The sequence below is a fragment of the Miniopterus schreibersii genome (assembly GCF_964146895.1).
Source record: "Miniopterus schreibersii genome assembly, chromosome: 14".
NCBI lineage: Eukaryota > Metazoa > Chordata > Mammalia > Chiroptera > Miniopteridae > Miniopterus > Miniopterus schreibersii.
The window spans coordinates 19,544,707-19,563,528 of record NC_138114.1 but is presented as its reverse complement, the minus strand read 5'-3'; the positions used below and the strand labels follow the sequence as shown (position 1 = coordinate 19,563,528).

Sequence of the window (18,822 nt, the reverse complement as noted above, 5' to 3'; positions counted from 1 at the left end):
CACATGGTGTGGCTCGCTGGCTGCCCACCCCTGCCAGGCAGGGTCTGAGGGAGTGGAGACAAGCACAAGCCAGGCTGAATCCACCAGGTTCTGCAGGGCCACGAGGAGGGCCTTGCTAGCAGGGTCCTGCTAGACTCTTACTCCTGGGTTCCTGGACCAGGGAGAGGCTTTGGGGAGCCTTGAACACGAGTAGCCGGATTGGCATTGAGGCCAAAACTGGGCTGGGCCCGGGCAGGGGCACAAGCTGGCAGCAGCGTAGACAGAGCCAGCCTGTCAGTGGCATGTGCTCCAGGGATGCAAGGGCCCTGGTGTTCCGGCCAGCCTGATCCCGATACAATAATAGAAGGTCAGCTGTGTTTATTTGAAACGATGGGCTCACAGGATTGTTATGTTGACCAAAAGAAAGACAGCTTCCTCCAGCACAAAAGACAACACAACTGCGGACGCTTTGGCAGTGTGTCATTAGTCCTGAGCGAACACATGAGGGTGAGGGGCCGAAAGGGCTCTGTGCCCCTAAGCCCCGCATAAGAGGAGGGAGAGGCCATGGAGGGAAGGCTCCAGAAGCACCTTGGCCACAGGGTGCAGCAAAATATGGCATTATGACCATGGCAGTGAGGGGTATGAGTCAGGCAGGGGTGAGAGCGGGGTTGGAGACCCAGCTGGTGGGCACAGCAAGGCAACTGGCACCTGCCGTTTATTTGGAAGTGGGTAGGAAAGCAGGGGACTTCTTGGGCAAGTGATCTATTGGCTTTCTGAGGGGTTTGCGGGCATGGTGGGGTGGCAGGCCTCCAGGTCCACAAGATGCTGAGAAATCCAGGCTGGTCCTTGCCTCTGTTGCAGCCTGCAGCACCTGCAGCGAGGGAGGGAGAAGAGGAAGAGGAGGGTGGGATGGAGTGCCCTGGGATAGGACCAGGAGAGCTGGTATCTGTGGCTCTGGCACTCACCCTCCCCCTTTGTTCTGTCTCACCACCTCCATTCCCCTTCCGCACCAGGAGTACCTAAGCAGCACTCTAGCAGCTCTGCACTCCAACCAGATACTTACCCTGAAGGTTTGTAGGTTCTGTTCTGGAAGGTCTCTAGCCCCGCTCAGCTGAGAGGCTCCCTGGATGCATAGCCCAACATTGCACATCCTCAGGACCCCTAGAGGGAGGGGCAAGGCTCTCAGTACAGCAGCTGCCCAGGAAAGCAGCAATGACCTAAAAAGGCCATGCTTGGGCCTCCAAGTCCCCAGCTGGGCACATTCTCAGCCCAGGTGGCCTCTGGTTCTTAACACTCATCCCAGGGACCTCATGTGAGTTAAAATGCTTTCATAAACAAGAGGTTGATTATATGCCATCGTTGCTTTAACATGGGTTCTAACCACTTCCTAGAGCCATGGGGTGCTCAGCTTCATGGGTAGAGAGATTGGAAGCAGCGAGAATTTCCAGAAATGAAACTCACATTCAATACTGTGATTGCAAGTTGCTTCTCTCAAACAAGTGGTTGGGCATGCCAGAAACATCCTTGCCCAGCCACTGTTTTCCAAGCCTTTCAGCCCTAGGGTGAGACCTCAGTAGCACTTATCTTGTGCCCACACTGGCCACACCCTCAGTTGGCTCAGCCCCTTGGGACCCGGTTTGGCACTGCCCTTTACCACCTCCCCAGATTCACTGACATCAGCCTTTCTCGTTTAACCAAAAAAAGAACCCAGAGGTCGCCACACACCAGCCTGGCTTCAAGTACCAATTTCGCTGGTCCTGTGGCTCCCTGTGTAACCAGAGCCTCTGAGTCTTCTGCCTTCGGCCCAGCAGCCCTTGTCCACGACCAGGAATGGGTAGGGCCAGCAGTGCAATGTTGGGCCATGTGTCAGGCGGCCTTTTCGGCCCAGCGTGGCCACAGGGGGCAGGCCCAGCCAAGGAGGACCACTCTCCCAGTTGGGGGATGCTGCTGGCCAACACCCCAAGGGCCACTCCTTCTTCAAGGGACAGTGTACCCTCCAAAGGCAAGCTCAGCACCTCCCCCCACAAACCTCGAGAGTTCCCCATCCCCGCCTCCCCTCCCTGTGCCTCATGCTCGCTAATCTCTCCTTTTTCTATCTCTCCTCCATTCCCTCTTGGCCGCCCTGCCTTCCTGGTGACTTTTGGCATCCTCCTGAACACCTGCGACCTTTGGCCTTTGCCCTCTGGCCTTCCAACTCATCTTTCTCCTCAGCTGCTGCCTCTCCTCAATTCAGTGCGACTGGCTCCACCCCCAGTCATAAAAAGGCGGACCTTCCAGGTAGATCCCTTCCCTTTGCCCAGACCTCATGTGGCCTCCCCAGGGGCTTGGGGAGTCTCTGGACCCTAAGAGGCCAGCTGGGGCTGTAGACGAAGACAACTTCACTCTGTTTCGGTTAAATTAAACTAGACAAAAGGGGATCCATGAATGCCATAGACCTGGAAATACACAACACCCAGGCCCAAGAGATCCCCAACTTCCACTGCCCATTATACTCGTAAGAGCCACCAACAACAGCCATCACTGGGTGCCAACCAATGTGTCAAATATTCCACAGTCCTGATTTCATTTAATTCTCTCAATAGTTTTGTGAATTAGGCGTGACCATCCTTATTTCACAGATGAGGAAATCAAGGTTCAGAGACTTTAAGTAAGTTGCCCAAGGTTACACAGTAAATCACAGCTCACCCAAGTTCTCTGCCTCTTACTAGCTGTGTGATTTGGGGCAAGTTACTTAACCTCTCTGTGCTCAGCTTTCTCATTTGTAAAATAAGGATAATAACAGTTCCTACCTCATAGGGTTGTTGTGTATACAGAGCACTTAGACTAGCTCTGAGCACCGTTTGAGTGCTATAATTAAATTGAGACTCAGAGAGAAGTGAATTTATGCCCAAGATCACACAAACAGCAAGCGGCAGAATGGGAATTGGTAGCCAGGTCTTCAGACCCCCCATCCAGGGCTCTCTCAGTTGGCCCTACACCCTTTATATTTAGAAATGCAGATTGCTTAGCATCTGATCACTTGTAACCTGAGTTTGAGGAGTGAGGGAATTTGCAGAAGGAATGTAGCCCACAACCAACAGGTGTAATCATTGTAAGCAACTGCTTCCTTCTTCCTGCCTTACTAACCCAAGGAGGCTGGGATAGGACCTTGTTCACAAAGAACAAGAAACCTCAGACCCAGGGATCAGGCTAAGGCACTGCAGCTCGATTCCAGGCCATGCAGTCTGCGGCTGCCAGCCATGCCCCTAGCCTTCCTTACACTACACAGGGGTTACCCCCAAGGCCACAGGGATGCTGGAAGTGACAGGGCTCTGAGATGCTCTCTAAAAGCCTGATAGCATGGCCTGCAGCCACCATCTGGCCTGACTCAGGAGTCAGGAGTCCAGAGGCCTGCATGTCAGGCACCTGATTGAGCAAGGCTAAAAAAATCACTCCAATTAACAGCTAAAAATACAGAGGGACACGTGACTCAAGTGTTACCCGAGCCTGCATATCCCATTACACCAGCCAAATCCTCGAGAGCCTCCATGTGCTTTGAGTGCTTACCCCAAGCATGGCTATTCAGGGGGCCTGCTGGCAGCTCAGAGAAGCACCAGGCTCGCCCCACTGTCACCCACCCCTACCCGTGCCAGACCCCAACTCAGAAGGGCTGAGTCCTTGCTCTCAGAGCAGCCATTCGCCTCAGCCCCATCAGCCGCATCCTGGCCTTTGCTGCATTAGTTGCTGTTCATCAAGCCCTCGCTGGGTCCCGACACTGTTGTAAGAATTCGACATGGATTATCTCATGTAATCCCACACCGGCCACCGGCCACCGGCCACCGGCCACCGGCCACCGCAGTGGAGGTGCCATCGCGACCTCCACCTTACAGATGAAAAAAGGGAGAGGGGCCCAGGGATGTTACTGCCGCCCTTTTCCAGAGCAAGGGGTGGGTGAGCCAGAACTTTCTCTGCTGCCCTGACCTGGTTTCCAAAGCAGAGAGAGAAGCGTAGGGGCCCCCATTCTGCCCTCTGCAGCTTCCGCCTAGTGAATAAGATTTTTATGCTATCAGCCATCCTGGGACATAAAAAGGTTTGTCCATTTCCTATCAATAAACTATTATTGATTTTACAGGCTCTGTAAGGTATTCAAACACTGGGCCTAATATTAGTTGAAACAGGACACTTTATAAGAGATTTGATGTGCTTAGCAGATGGTGTGGGGGTCACTTCCAAAGTGCAGCAAGTTGGATGGTGAGCATTTTTTGCTGGGGGCTTATCTGGAATGAATGGGAATAGTCTGGAGTTCTGAGATGGGGTCCTGGCTCCCCCTGAATTCTCATGTGACCTTGGTCAGGGAACTCAACTCCCCTGAGCCTCTTTTCTTTTCTGTAAAATGGGACTTGTGACCCATTTCTGCACCTGCCTCCTTCACGAGAGACACTCATGTCCCTCAAACAGCTTCTCAGAAGGTGTGGCAGGATGAAGCCCAGGGCCCAGAGTAGCTCTGTTGGGTGCCATCTGCCCTAGGATTCCCAGCCAAGGCATGGTTCAAGCAGGCGCTGCTGAAGTCTTACAGTTCTCATTCTGAGGTTGTACACTTTTATTTATAATCATTTCCCTCTATAGAGTTTTCAGGGAGCAGCACAGCTCCCTTTTTTATACAGGGAAGCAAGAGTCATACAGGCTTGCTGAGGTCACCCTGAGCAGGGTGGGCGGGCCTGCATCCCCCCGCATCCCAGTCTGGATCTCTCTCACCTGCCAGGCTGTTCTGTATTAGTCTGTCTGCAGGGATGGGCCCCTTGTCACAAGAGCTGAGCCCAGATCATCCCTGGAGAGATCACTTAGAAAATAACATAATGGCATCGGGTGTAGATCTAGGATAACTCTGACTGACCTCCAGCCCCAAGATCTGGATCACATGGACCAGGCTCTCTCCTCCTGAGGCAACGTGATGGTGCCCCTGCCTCCCACGCTCTCCATCCACCCTGATGCAACTGGAGAACTCATGCCCCACCTGAAGGGGGCGCTACTCCCCAATCCAGTCCACGATTGCCCCCAGGAATGAGGGCTTAGCTTCCAGGGCTCCCAGTTTTTCATCAGAAGCCATCAATCCAAATTTTTTACTTAAATCTCTTGCCCAACTGTTTAGTGAGCCAAACAAAATTCTGTGACCTCTGACCTAAGGGTCTGATTTGATCCTCTGGGCCAGATCCTCAAAAATGGCAAAAAGGTGCATTAGGAAAGGAAGAACTGCTGGCCTCATTCGGTGGCTGAGAGGCCAGGGCTCAGAGAGAGGATGTGACTCACCACACAAGCGGAGCGGAGGCAGGCCCAGGCCTCAGACCCCCTGGGCGGGCTCTGGTGCTCTGACCAGGCTGGCAGCAGACCTTCCGAGCTAGGAGTCACCTCACTCACTCCTTTGTCTCTGCCACCTGCAGCAGGGCTCTCACCCTGGGACCAGCTGCTCGTGCAGCAAGTCCTCCCTGGAAGCCCCTCCTCCTGGGGGTCCAATGTCTTGGCCGTCTCCTTGCTGCCACCAGTCCCTGCATGTAGTCACCACTGCAGCAGCATCACCATCACGCCACCACTGCCTCCCCACACGGCCTTCACGGGTGCATGGCACTGGGGCGGGAATCGCTCTTCAGCCCTGGGAGTCTCTTTCTAACACTTTTTCCCACAAACCTCAGGGTGAACAGGGCCAGGCTGGTATCCAAGGCCCACCAGGGCCACCAGGCCCCCCTGGACCAAGTGGACCTCTGGGGCATCCAGGACTGCCAGGGCCCATGGGGCCACCTGTAAGTACCCCCTTCTTCTCTCCACTGCTTCCTCTCCCAAGATTTGTCCTGAGAATTCTCTGGAAGCATCCAAACTTTGCATAACCAACAGGAATCTGTGTCCCAGCTGACTGGCCAAAGCACCTTTGCAAGGCCATTGAAGATGGGTGGACCACACAAGGAGCTGCCCATCCCTGTCACACTCACCTGTTGCTCTCTAGTTCTGAAAACACACCTTCTGGGGCCATGTCCTCAACTCCAGTCATTGCCTTATAAGGAGGAAATCACTAACAGGCTGTCCTCAGCTCAGCAGAGAGGAAAAGAAGTTTCCAGGTCACCTTTGATGGCTGTTCCCTGACCCCTGGGCATAGGAGAACCTGAGTTGGGGGCAGTGAGTTCTGATGGAGGTAGCAAAGGGTTGTCCCACCAGCTGGCACCCCTTACAAATATGTCTTTCCTGGTATGTGCAGGTCTCACACTCCTAAGCCACCGGCTGGATGCCTGGTCAGCCAGGGGGACCCTGCATCAAGCCTGAGGACTGGCAGGGGCTCAGGGAGGCCAACAAGCACCCCACCTACAGCCAAGACCACACACAGGTGGCAATTCAAACCCAGTGGACACCAAGTCACCCATTTCCAAGCCCTGGCCAAGACCCAACTCTTTCTCAGCCCAATTTAGTGCAAAAAAGCCCCAGGGCAGGAGAATAACACAGCAGGCATCTGGACTTCTTTGGAGAAAATGGGTTCTCTACCCAGAGCTAAGACTAATGTCATATGTCACTGGAGGGACAGGGTTAAGGATAAAGTCTGTTTCATAATGTTTTCCCTATGTGGCTAAAAAAACAAAAAAACCTGGTTTTCTTTCTTGCGACTAAAACATCGTACATTCATCATGAACAATTTGGGAGGTAGACAAAGAAAATATTTTAAATTGTCTGTTTTCCCATATCCAGAGTTCGCCTTCATTCACATTTTAGGGAACCCTCCATTTCCCTCCTTAGATATACCTGCACCTGGACATTTCCAGGTGGATAATGTTCTGAATAACATAAGTTTGTATCCTGTTACTTTCTTACTTACCATCAAGAACCATGCCCTTTCCCACGTCAGGAGTCTCCCGTGACATGGATCTTAGGGCTGCTGGGCCTATTGAGAAAGCAGTGAATGAGCTCCCTTCTGTGATCTTTATGCTTGAACATGAACATCTGCACATCTCTGATTGTCACTGGGATAGAGTCCCAAAGGTGAATTCGCTGGGCTACAATGTCCCTGCCAAATAGCCCTCAATGAGTACAGCTGAGTTCCAGGTCACTTGGCTTCACCTCTGGGCCCCTCAGCTGCCCCAGCTGCCAATGATGTGGCTCTGTGGGGTTCCTCTGTGCTGGGCAACAGCTCCGGCTGACCAGCACCCAGCTTGGCCCGAAGTTGGCATATTGGTGTGAAAACTTAGCTTGCTGGGGGTCTTGGCTCTCCTGCCCAGCTTGACCCCCACAGCAGAATTTAACTATTTCTGTGATTTCTCTCCAGGACCTCAGGGAAGGAGATTGGTCTCACTTTTATGGGTTTCTAGATGGGAAAACGGAAAACCTGAAAGGAAGTGAAATTTAGGGAATTGAACCGAACCAGGCTGAGAAAACCAAAAAAGTGCTCAAAATCCACTTCTTTGCTGGCTGCCCTCCCCCAAACACATTGGGCTCCCACTCACTGAACCCAAGCCAGATGGTTTTCTTTGTTAGGTTTCTTTTAATAAAGAAAAAAACCAGAAAGTGTGTTTTTAAACCAACTGAAACAGACCAGACTCAGGCATCATGGTTTTCTGCACCCCGTGTTTGCCATCCAGGCCCCCTCCCGCCACCGCGGTGGAGACAGCCTTCCTCGCCTCTCCCTTGGGCTCCCGCAGACCCCGGGCCCACACCACCTCCTCACTGCTGGCTGCTATGGTCACAGCACCCTGGGGGAAGGAGACAGAGGGCTCCCCCGCAGGCTGGCAGGGCCAAAGGCAAAATCATGACTCTGTTGGGCAAGGTCGGTTTCCCAGGGAGGGGTCCCAATTAGGAGGTGGGCGGGTGGGAATCTGGACCAAACCACACTGTCAATTTAACATAATGCCACTGACCTATTTTCCAGTGGATAAGCGCAGAGGAGATGCCCACAGAGCCCACATGGCTCCAGAGCGGGATGCGAGCCTGTTGTCCCCACGTGCCCTTAGCAGGTTTCAGACACCGTCCCAGGATCCTCTGGTCTGTCCTCTAGCACAAAACCTGTTACGCTATTCAAGCACCGCTCTGCCCCCAGCCTCCCCTGTAAACATGACTAACCTCTGCTGTTTACCCGTGGGATCTGCCTCCACTCACCTTTCTCTTGCTTCCACAGGGCTTTCCTGGGCCTCCTGGACCAAAGGTGAGGGCCCTTCTGGGTGACCCACTGAGTGGGTGGGAGAGCTCCCTGCAAGAGGAGGGGCAGGCAGCACTCAAGGGTACTGAGTAAGGAGCTGTGAGGGGGGCTCGCTGAGAGATGCATCGTGCTTGGCTCACTTCCAAAACACTACCCTCTTGGGAACTGATTGGGCCTCACAAGGATTGAATGTTTGTATGCTCAGCCGATCAAGTCTTATGGCTGGTATGGAAGGTGCAGTCCCACCTCTAAGGAGCTTATAGTCTAGTTGGAAACTCATGGTTGACGCTTGGGACACTGTCGCAACATCCCAGTAAAAGCGTTTCATAAGGGGTCAGGCTGGAAGGGACCTTCAGGGTCATCTGGTCTCTTCTGAAACCCTATCTGGAAGCTCATGATGTCAAACAGACTCTCCCTTTGAAGCTGGAGGACCTCAGGCTCTGAGATGAGAGGTTGCAAAGCCCAACCATCTTACAAATGTAGAAGCTGAGGGCCTGGGGCAAAGTGACTGGTCCAAGTTTTCGACAGAGAATCAGTGGTAGAACCAAAACTGAAACTCAGGTCTCCTGCCAAGTTGACTTGTTCTGAGAAGCAGAACAGCCTCTGTTATTGTTCCAGGGTTGGCTGGGGGTGGAGGTCGGGAGGAGTTAGACATGGGGAGGAAGAGGGATGGGAATGTGAGGGAACAGTGGAGCTGAAGTTTGGCATTACGAAAACCCTTCTAATCATCTTCCCTTTGTTCCCCCAGGGAGACCCAGGGATCCAGGGCTACCATGGCCGGAAGGTAAGAAGTGGGGGAGGGGAAGACCCCCATGGCCCAGTGCGAACCCAAGTGGGATCTCACCACACACAGTGTACAGGGTCCGGATTTGGTGGTACACGCATAATTTTGCACAAACACTCACCCAGCATGAGCTTCATAACGCTTGTGAGGTTGACTGGACAGGGGTCATGTCTCCACTTGGAGGAGCAAAAGGATAGGCGGTGCAGGGCCTTGGACAAGTCAGTGGTCCAGCTGGACTCTGAGCCAGAAGGGTCTCCCCTTCCAGCCTGGGTGGCTGTATCTGTACCAAGGCAACTCAGGTTCTCCAGGCAGAGCTCCGCGTTGAGTATGGTTGGGGAAGTAGGGGTAGGTTCCCAACCCTGCTCTCTGGCAGCTCACAGGCCAGAGAGATGGGATTCCTGCACAAATAACCCTGGTGAAGGCAGACTGTGCTGACTGCTACCATCACAAAGTGCTGAGTGAATACAGGAGGCGGGTGGAGAGATTAATTCCAGGTTGTCAGGAGTTTGGGAAGTCTTCTGAGAGGTGACAGCCTATGAGCTCAGTCCTGGTGAATGGGTAGGTGTATCAGTTATCTATTGCTGTGTAACAAACCATGCCAAATGTACTGGCTTGAAATGACGATTTATCTCTCATGATTCTGTGAGTTGGCCATCTGGGAGTACCGCTGGCCTCCCTGGGCTCACTCATGCAGTCACACTGAATGATGGATGGAAAGGCCAGAGGGGCCAAGACGGCCACATCTGCACGTTTGGTGATTGGTGCTGGCTGTGGGCTGGGTGCCAGTTCTCCTCCAGTCAGCCTCTCAGCCCTGGGTGGGCTAGATGGGTTTCCTTACATCATGGAAGGCCCAGAGCAGGGTTCAAAATGGGCAAGTCCCAGTGCACATTTATCACATTCTCTGATGTCCTATTGGTCAAAGCAAATCAAATGGCCAAGACCTGTGGCTGGGGGGGAGGGGACTCAGCTTCCACTTCTTGTGGGAGGAGTGGCAAAGCATTTGTGGCCATTTTTAATCCACCACTGTGGTCTTTCAATCAGCAAATTTCAAGGAAAATGAGATTTTAGACAGGAAAACAATTTGAACCAGGGCCCAGAGGTGGTCATTACAGTAACTATAATAACATAAAAATAATCTTAATAAAAGTCACCACTTACTGAATGCCTACCATATTGCCATGCTGTCCTTCAACGTGACCTGCATTATTTCTGATCCTAAGACCTCCCTATGAGGCTGGTACTATTCTTCTTCTAGTTAAAAAATGAGGAAACTGAGGCATGCCCAAAGTCTCTTGGATCATAAGTGGCAGAGCAGGAGGGCATGTCCAGGTCTGGGCCCTTCTCATGGTTCCACCTGCTACATGGAGCCCATCCTGCCCTCCAGCCCCTGGCTGGGATGCCTCTGGAGCCTTCCAGGAGCAGAAATGAAGCAGGAAGGAAAGGAGGACCCCGAGTGGGAGGGGTTTTGGAAAGAGAAGAATCACTCCTGAGAAGCACATTCCACACACTCCGTAATCCGGGTTGTTTTATGGGTGTTTGGTGGGTGGAATGGCGAGACCTGAGAGTTCTGTAATTAGTTCTGCATAAACTGAGAAGTTTGTATTGTGTCAGGAAGTGGAAATTATAGCCCCCGCGGTTGCCTCCATCCACTCAAACAGACTCACAAAATTTACTGCCTCCTGGTGCAGAGCAGGGTCGGTTTTCCCATTAGCAGCCACACCAGTTCTTTCAAGTTGTGAAGAAACTGCAGGGCCTACAGAGGTTTCCCTGGGACCCTGACGATGCCCACAGCTAGCACCCATGCCTTGGCAGTGTCTCTATTCTCCTGCCAACTGCAAGTCTGGTTCATCCAGAAAGAAGCTTGGGGGTTTGTTGTTCTAAGGGAGTTCAGCTGGAGCATCATGATGATAGAAGCCCTGGTCCCATGAGTGTGGCAATCCTTGGCTCAGACTGCGGGACAGATCATTCAACCTTGACTGCATTGAATTTGCAGAGAAAACTAGTGTGGTCCTGCTGACAGAGGGGCAGCTCCTGACCCCCAGGAAGCCTGCTCTGGGGAGAGAGGCTCGGGCTGCTAGAAAAGGCTCTAGCATGGAAGGGGGAGCACACTTCTTCTGCATGAATGGGGTAGAGCGAGTGCTGATGGGTACATTTGGATACCTTTAGAGGGAGGGAGCTCCCTGTCACCAGAGGTGTTCAAGTAGAGGCTGGATCACTATGGGTCTAGCATGTGTTGAGAAGCTTCTAGATCAGAGGGGAGACTGTACTAAAATCCCTTCCAGCTCAGGGAAGCTACAGCTTCCTAGGGACAGAATTGACTCCACACCCCCTAGAGAAGAACAGTCCTGGCTTTGGAAGGAGCCTTGGTCTCCTTGAGCTCTTGTCCAGGTCTTTCTTCACCAGGCTTATCACAAGCATCACCACTTTTTTTATCCTCACACGAGGACATGTTCATTGATCCTTAGAGAAAGGGGAAGGGAGAGAGGAAGAAACATCGATGTGAGAGAGAAATATCAATTGGTTGCCTCCCGTACATGCCATGACCGGGTTTCAACCCCACAGCCTAAGTGTGTGCCCTGACCGGGAATCACTGTGCGGGGTGATGCTCCAACCAGCTGAGCCGCCTGGCCAGGCACAAGCATCACCGCGTTTAGATCTCACAGGGAACCGAAAAGGCCCTTCTTCCACTGGGGCAGTGGGCACCTTGACTCCAGTGGTCGCCACGCCCAGACAGAAGCTTGCTTCCCGTCAGAACTCTGAGATGGAGAGACCGGTGCCCAAGGACGAGGGCAGCAATACTTCACGTCTCTGGTTTAGCCAGAGATCATTCATTCCCTGTCTCACTCAGTCCTCACCATGGCCCAGCTCAGCATCCTCACTGTTCAGATGAGCTCAGAGAAGTTAATGCTTTGCCCAAGGTTGCACAGCTGGAGAACAACTCTCTGGAATTGGAAGCTAGGTCTCAGGAGTCCAAGCTCAGAGGCCAGTCTTCTCACCCTGGTGCTGAAGTGAATTTCTGCTCACCCAGGCTGAGCTAACTGCACAGACCACCGTCCTCTGTGGTTTCCTGGGGTGTAGAGGATTCTTCCCCCAAGCACCCTTCCTCTGTCCATCATTTCTCCCTTTCTCTCCTCCCCTCCCTGCTCTCTGCTTGGAGGAAGGCATGGTGAGGAGGCACCGACATGAAGGTGGCCTGGTTACAGGTGCTGAGACGAGTTTGCTCCGCACCCCAGGGGGCAGCAAGTGCTGGCAGGTGGGAACACAGGGCCGGGCCAGGCCGTGAGGGGGACCTGCGGGGTAACCGAGGGACTTGACACCCATGCCGGGGGGCCTTTCTCCTAGCATGGAATGGAACTTAACTCTCAGCAAAGATGTTTCTCAGCCCATGAACTTTGCTAATGATTAGCTCCATCTACCACCACCACCCAGCAACTGGCCCCAACCCGGCAGCCTCCAAAGGCCAGGCCGGCCAGCGGGCAGGCTGCTCCACCGGCTCCTGAGGATCAAAGCCCAGTGTGGCCAGAGGGCCTTGTGCTGCCCAGCCCCACTCAGGGCCAGCCCCGCTGCCTGGACACTGCGAGCATTGTTGTGTACCCATGTGGTACCTATTTGATCCAAATTTATGACGCCGATCAACTTTAAATATATTGCAAGACTCGAAGTGTGTTTAAAACATTACAACCTTGGCTCTCTTTCGAGAGGATTGACGAGTATTGTCAGACTGTATGTGGATCACAAACCTGGTGAGAGCTGATCTCTAAGCACATAGAGCTGGTCAGTCTGTCTCAGCCGTGGGGGTGCGTTTGACGCATGTGGCAGTCTGGGTGTTAAGCCCCCGGGTTTGCATGCAGGACTGTGGCCGAGCACACACTCCCTCCAGGCTATGGGCTGTGCATTCTCAGACCAGAGGAGGCAGGATGTAAAACCTCGTGGCAGAGCAGCTGGTAACTGCAGTCACCCTTCCTGGAGGCTACTGGGCACCCCCGAAACAGTGACTCCCAAGGGAGGAGGTCCTTTGGGCCCTGTGTTGGGTGGCGAGGGCACTGGGGTGAGGTGTAAGGAGCAGCAGCTCACCCACCCAGCCCACCTCAGTCCTCATTTTCTGGCCACACCAGTCCTCCCCCTCCCCCTCCTCTGTCCTTCTACAAAAGGGTGTGTTGGTTCTGATCTGCTGGTCGGAGCCAGGGGCCGTGTGGGTGGACACACTTCTGTAGAATGGTAATTGGCATTATTAGAGCTAAGTCATGGGGCCTCTTCAACACGCCAGTTTGTGTGAGGCACTTTGCATGCATCATCTTACTAGATCTTTATAACAACCCTGTGAGGCAGGTTTCATTCTTATTCCCCGATTGACAGATGAGCAAACTGAGGCTCACAGAGGTGAACCCAGAAAGTTCCACAGCTGAGAAGTAGTGGAGTAAGGTCTGTCCGACTCCAAAACCTTGCTTTGAATGACTATTACCTGGGTCTTATGAGCCCTGGGGGTCCCCATGATTTCCAGTAGGCAGTTCCCCCTCCACCAGAAGGAAAGGAGGCGAGTGTTGAGCCGTTTACCTTCTTGTGAGAAAAAGGCTGTGGCTGGATTCCCTCCTTTCTCTGAGCCTCCCAGGCTCTCTGTGAGCAGCATGTGGAGTGTCTAAGGCAGAGAACATAGGGTGCTTGGTGCATTTTAGTCAAAGAACCAAGGAAGTGTGGTGTTTTCCCACTGGCACTGATTTCACCTCTATGGTTCCTGCAAGGAGCTGGCATGGTCCCGGGACTTCCATTAGAGCCAGGAGAAGGCAGCTTGGCTCAGCCCAACACCACAGCTATTCTGAACCTCCCTGCACCCCTCTGGCTCCCAGGGACCTGAGCAACTCCAGGCTTCTTTTGGGCTCACGTGCAGAGTGCTTCATCCAGACTGAAGCCATAGATACAGGAGCCTTCTGGGATGGGGACAGCACACTTTCAAAGCCGCGAGATCTCAGTGAGGACAGCCAGGCCATTTCAATTAAAGCAGATCAGGGAGCTGAGACATGGGCTCCAGATCTGAGGCCTCATCGGGGCTGTCGGGGCTGAAGGGACTTCCACTCTGCAGATTTCCAGCCCCCAGCCTGTGCTCTCTGGGCCCCATTTCTCCTGCACTCCAAAGTCCACAGATTAATTAGAGCTGACTTTTCTTTTTGGAACTAACGACAGAATCACCCGATCTCAAATCGAGATTACAAGCCAGCCGCCCTTCCAAAGCCCTGGCCTTCGGTGGGGCGCCTGACCCCGGTAATTCCCCAGATCACTTCCTGCCAGCCCCAATTACCCGAGGGCCTGGCATTTCCGTGGTTCCAGCCTCTCTGGTCCGGAGCTGGCTAGGTAGGAGCAGGGGACTGCGCTGCCTTTTTCCCGGAAGGGAGTCCTGGGAACTCTTTAAGTGACAAAAAGGCATTGGCCCTCCTCACCCGGATTTCCCAGCCCAGGAAAGGGCCCTGGTCCAGGCCTGTGGCCTGAGCCGCCTGCCGGCCTCCACCCAGCCCTCCACTCCCCACACTCAGACAGGTCTTCCCCCTCCCCGCAGAGAACAAAGAGTCTGTGTGTGGAGCTGCTTGGCCCAGGCCCCCACCCAGCGCTGGGCTGCAGCAGGAGCCTCACGTTGGGGAGGTCCATTCATCTCCCCGCACTTCTCTGGCTTGACCTTTGCTTGGCTGGGGAGCTGACCTTGAAGCCCCCCACCTCCCTCCAGACTACATCTTCTTGCCAAGTCCTTGCCCCACTTATTCCACAAACAGTAAATCACCAATTAAGAGGCCACTCCCACCAGACGGAGCATGGCCAGCTTGTGTTCCAAGGAGCTGGCTTCCATCCTGTCATCTGGGTAAAGGATGGGTCCTCACACCTGGAAGCAAGGACCAGCATAGAGAACCTATTGATGCTGTAGTGTGAGCATATGCAGAGCCCAGATGGAGAGTCAGTGACATTGTAAAAGTCCTGGCTGGGATGGGCTCTCAAGGTCACTCAGGGGAGCCCCTATCTACCCACCTGTGCTCACCCAGAGCTTTCTTAGCCAAGAGGAATGGAATCCACCCCTTCCAGGCCAGGAATCAGGCATTGGTTCTCTGCACCACAGTTAAAGAGCCAGCCTCCCAGGTGGTGGGTCAGCCCAGCCTGGGGGTCACAAGCCTGTGCCATCCATGTTCTATGCCCCTGGGGCAAGACCCTTTGTAATGCTCAGGCATCCACTCCCCCAGCTGCTAGATGGCCCAGATCCAGTGGCTGAGAACCACTGGGGGAGCCTCTGGGGTCCGTCCTCATAGGGAAGACATGGGAAGGCAAAGATAGAGGGGATAAATTGGGATCCTAAGGGCTTTGATAGACTATGAGAGCTCTTTCCCCACCTAAGATGAAGACATTAGTTTGTGGATCTGAATTCAGCATAATCCCAAACTTAAACCTTCTAAACAGGAACACTTTTAGGAAGAAAAACAGGAAAGGAGCCCCTAGATACATTCTCACAAAGACGTTCTACCAGGAAAGCTCTGTGAACGGCATCGGCCGCCTCTTAGCACTGGCTGCCAAAAACACCTCCCTTGCTCCCTACAGATGAGTGTGCTTGCCCACAGCCACCCCGGAGTCCTTGACAATGACTCTCACCCTTCTTTCACCTTGCCCACCCTCCAGGAGTTAGTGTTTTCTGGTTAGATCCAGCACAGTCTGCAATTCAGAGGTCAGGCTGGGGTGAGCCCATGCAGACAAGCCCTGGAGAAGGGAGACTGATGAGAGTGGACTGAGCCTGCAGGGTGGGTCAGCAGAGGGCACCCCTGCTTCCTGCCCAGTAAGGGGCTGGAAGTGAAGGAGGCCCTGAGGTGGGGATCAAGGGAGCTTGAGTCATTTGCAGAATTAAGAGACTTGACCCCAGAGGGAGGGAATAGGCAAAGGTCGGCCACACTAATGAGGAGAGCTGCCTCCTTAGGAGGCTCCAAGGGGCCCAGATTTCCCTGGAGGGCATGATTGTCTTTATAGACAAACCAACGTCGCTGAAGACCAGCCCAATTAGCCAGAAACCCTGAATCCCAGATTCTGCTCTGCGTGGCTCCTGTGGAGCCTGGAGGCAGAGCCCAGAGACAAGAGAAGACGGGCAGGGCCCAACCCCCTCCCTGCTGAGCACATGAAGCTGTCTGCCTCTTGGGAGCAGGAGGAAGAGAAGGCCGAGACCCCTCCTAGAGCTGCAGTTTACCCAGAGCTCACCTCCCTCCACCAGGGAGCCTTGTCCTGGAGCTGCCAACAGTCCCAGTGTCTCCTCCCCTGCCGTGGCCTCTTCCCCTCCTAAGGGTCTCACATAGGCAGGGCTGGGAGTGGATGGAGAAAAACGAAGGAGCAGGGGTGGGTAGAAGGTATTTAGTCTAATCTCACTTTGCAGGCGGGGACCTGGACCCAGAGAAGGAAAGGGGCTTACCTGGAGTCACACAACCAGCCTTTCCTGACTCCCAGTCAGCTCCCCAAAATGGGGCATTGAGGGAGAGACAGGGGAAGGGAAGGGCAGGACAAATGGGAAATCCCTAAATAGTCAGGGAACCCCAAACTGACCTCCCACCTGTACCCCCACCCAAGGGGACTCTGTCTGCTGTCCTCGGGGCTGAGTCAACCCAGTTAGGCTGGTTGGCATGTTAGCAGAGCCTCCTGTTCCTTTAAAGGAAAGAGTGACAAGGGGTCCTTTAAAGGAAGGGGTTTGAAGTCTATTGCCAGACTTCTGATGAGGTCCTAGAGCGCCCTCTGCTGGCCACATAGCAGAACTGTGCTTGCAGGCAAGGCCCTCAGCTCTTTTCTCTGGGCGCCTATGGTTAAAGGATCCAGCCCCTGGGCTCTGGGCTGAGCTGAGCTGCCCTCACTGGCTGACTCCTTCATGCCTACGGGACACAGACCCGAGGGACCTCCTGCTGAGGGGCCTTTGCTCTGCTTTCAGCCTGCAGAAGGTGTTTAACGGAAGCAAGTGGGACATCAGCCCCTCTGAGGCTGGGGTTGGCCTGGAGAAATGGGTACCTGGGCTTTGACAGACAAAAGACCTATGTTCAAATCTCCACTCTGCGTGACCTTGACAATTGTACCTGGCCTCTCTGAGCTGCAGTTTAATCACCTGTGAAACAGGAATAACATCCGCTCCCACGTTGGAGTGGATGCTTGGAGACTGAAAAGAAAGATGTAAAGCCATGGCCATCAGGCCTGAGAGAGGGAGCTGGGCCAGGAGCTGGGTGGGTAAGGGTTCTGACTGCCATCCGCAGCGCTGGCTTTCGCACGCAGGAAGCTGCAGCAGGCTGACAGTTGTCACCTGTAGTTGCACAGCATTCTGGGCCCTGACTGGAGCTTTGGTTGGGGTTCAACTCGTGGAGAAAGGAGCTGCCCGCCTTCCTCCCCTGGTCGCTCCCTCCCCCCACCCACCCACCCAACACAACAGGTTAGTCTTTATTCACCTACTCTCAGGCCCATTTGTCACGGGCTGTCATCTCCTCCTGGTGTGTCCTTCCAAGGATGGAAGAGTACAGTCCCCTTCCTTTTTCCTGAGCTCAGCCCCTCCCATAGATATGGCATTTTCCCGGAGAGGTACGAGAGGCTGAAGACACTGCTGAGATGGTAGAGCACACCCACGATGTCCTAGGGAACTGACAGCTGTCCTGGTGCCTCTGGACGGGTTCCAGGCAACGCCCTGATTCATCTCCAGTCCCCTACCACCCAAAGTACAGGCAGACCCCCTGCCACATCAGTCAGGCCAAGGCCCACATGCCCCTGGGAAGAGTTAGACCCAAGGAACCTGGAGGAAAAGGAGCCCCAGAGGAAGGTGAAATGCGGGCGCCCGTCTGGCTCAGGCAGCAGGTACCGCCAGAGCAAGGCTGCTGGAATGAAAACGGGGCAAGAAGTACAGGGCGGGGATGGGAGGGAGGGTGTGCAGTAGGTAAGTGGCCCAGTGGGCCCCTTCTACCCCATAGCACTGAGCTCCAGGCTGGCCGGGCTCATGGCTCCCAGTAGATCTTGAACAGCTCCCCCTGTCCTCCCATCCCTGCAGGACTCAGGCTCCTCTGATGGGCCTCTTTCCCTGGGAGCCTTTCCCGCACTGTGAGCCATTACTTGGACCCCTCTACACGTTCCCATAGCTGAGAGGAGTGGCCCATGGTGGCTGCCAAAGAGGGCAGGTCCTCAAAGCTCATCTTGAGCAGGACAACTGTCCCAAACTAACAGACCAACCATTTTTAGTGACGTCGAGCAGGCCATGCTTCAAGGGCAGAGGCCTGGGGGCCCTGAGTCTGGTCCTCTTCTCATCGTTTCTCTGTTTCCTCCTTCAGGGAGAACGAGGCATGCCAGGGATGCCGGGCAAACACGGAGCTAAGGTACCTGCCCCTCAGCGCCCCACCTCTCTCCTACGCTGCTCCCCACACCCCACTGTGAGGATGGCGCAGTATCCCCCCCAGGCCCTCTCCAGGCAGGGCTGCGTCATTCACTGGTGTCCTTCTGGGCATCTTTGGATCATAAAAACTTCTCAGGTAACCCCAGCTCTGGCAGCAGTCCTAAGGCCCATGTAGAAATCACCTCTATTTTGGATTTACTAAGCAGTGTGCTCTGAAGCCTCTTCACTTCAAAACTAGGTGGTCTTGTGCTGATATGAAACGGGGCTCACCACCACTGCTCCCCAGTCCATGAGGACATAAGTCCAGAGAGCTTCCTGTGAGGAGAAGCTGCTGACACACTCTGGGGGGCACCATACATGGTGACATCGCCATCTACTCTTCTCCCCTTCCCCAAGGTTCTCCCTTCTTCCTCTCCCCCCTCCTCCTCCTCTCTTATCCCAATGAAGCCCCCCCCCCCTTCACCCCAGGGATGCCTCCATCTAGCCCACCTGTGGGCATCCTGCCCTGGTGCCTGCCGTGTCCCCCAGCACAGCCTGGGTGCTGAGCAG

General features: G+C 54.1%; 1 protein-coding gene across 1 annotated transcript in view; it reads left to right on the top strand.

Annotated features, from left to right (window-relative positions):
* The window catches only part of COL13A1 (collagen type XIII alpha 1 chain), a 79,536-nt gene that overhangs the window by 23,995 nt on the left and 36,719 nt on the right, over positions 1–18,822 (top strand). The window contains exons 12-16 of the mRNA XM_081158381.1: positions 2,191–2,256; positions 5,646–5,753; positions 8,105–8,131; positions 8,874–8,909; positions 18,212–18,256. Coding sequence (XP_081014507.1) covers positions 2,191–2,256; positions 5,646–5,753; positions 8,105–8,131; positions 8,874–8,909; positions 18,212–18,256 — 282 coding nt within the window. The remainder of the gene's footprint in view (positions 1–2,190; positions 2,257–5,645; positions 5,754–8,104; positions 8,132–8,873; positions 8,910–18,211; positions 18,257–18,822) is intronic.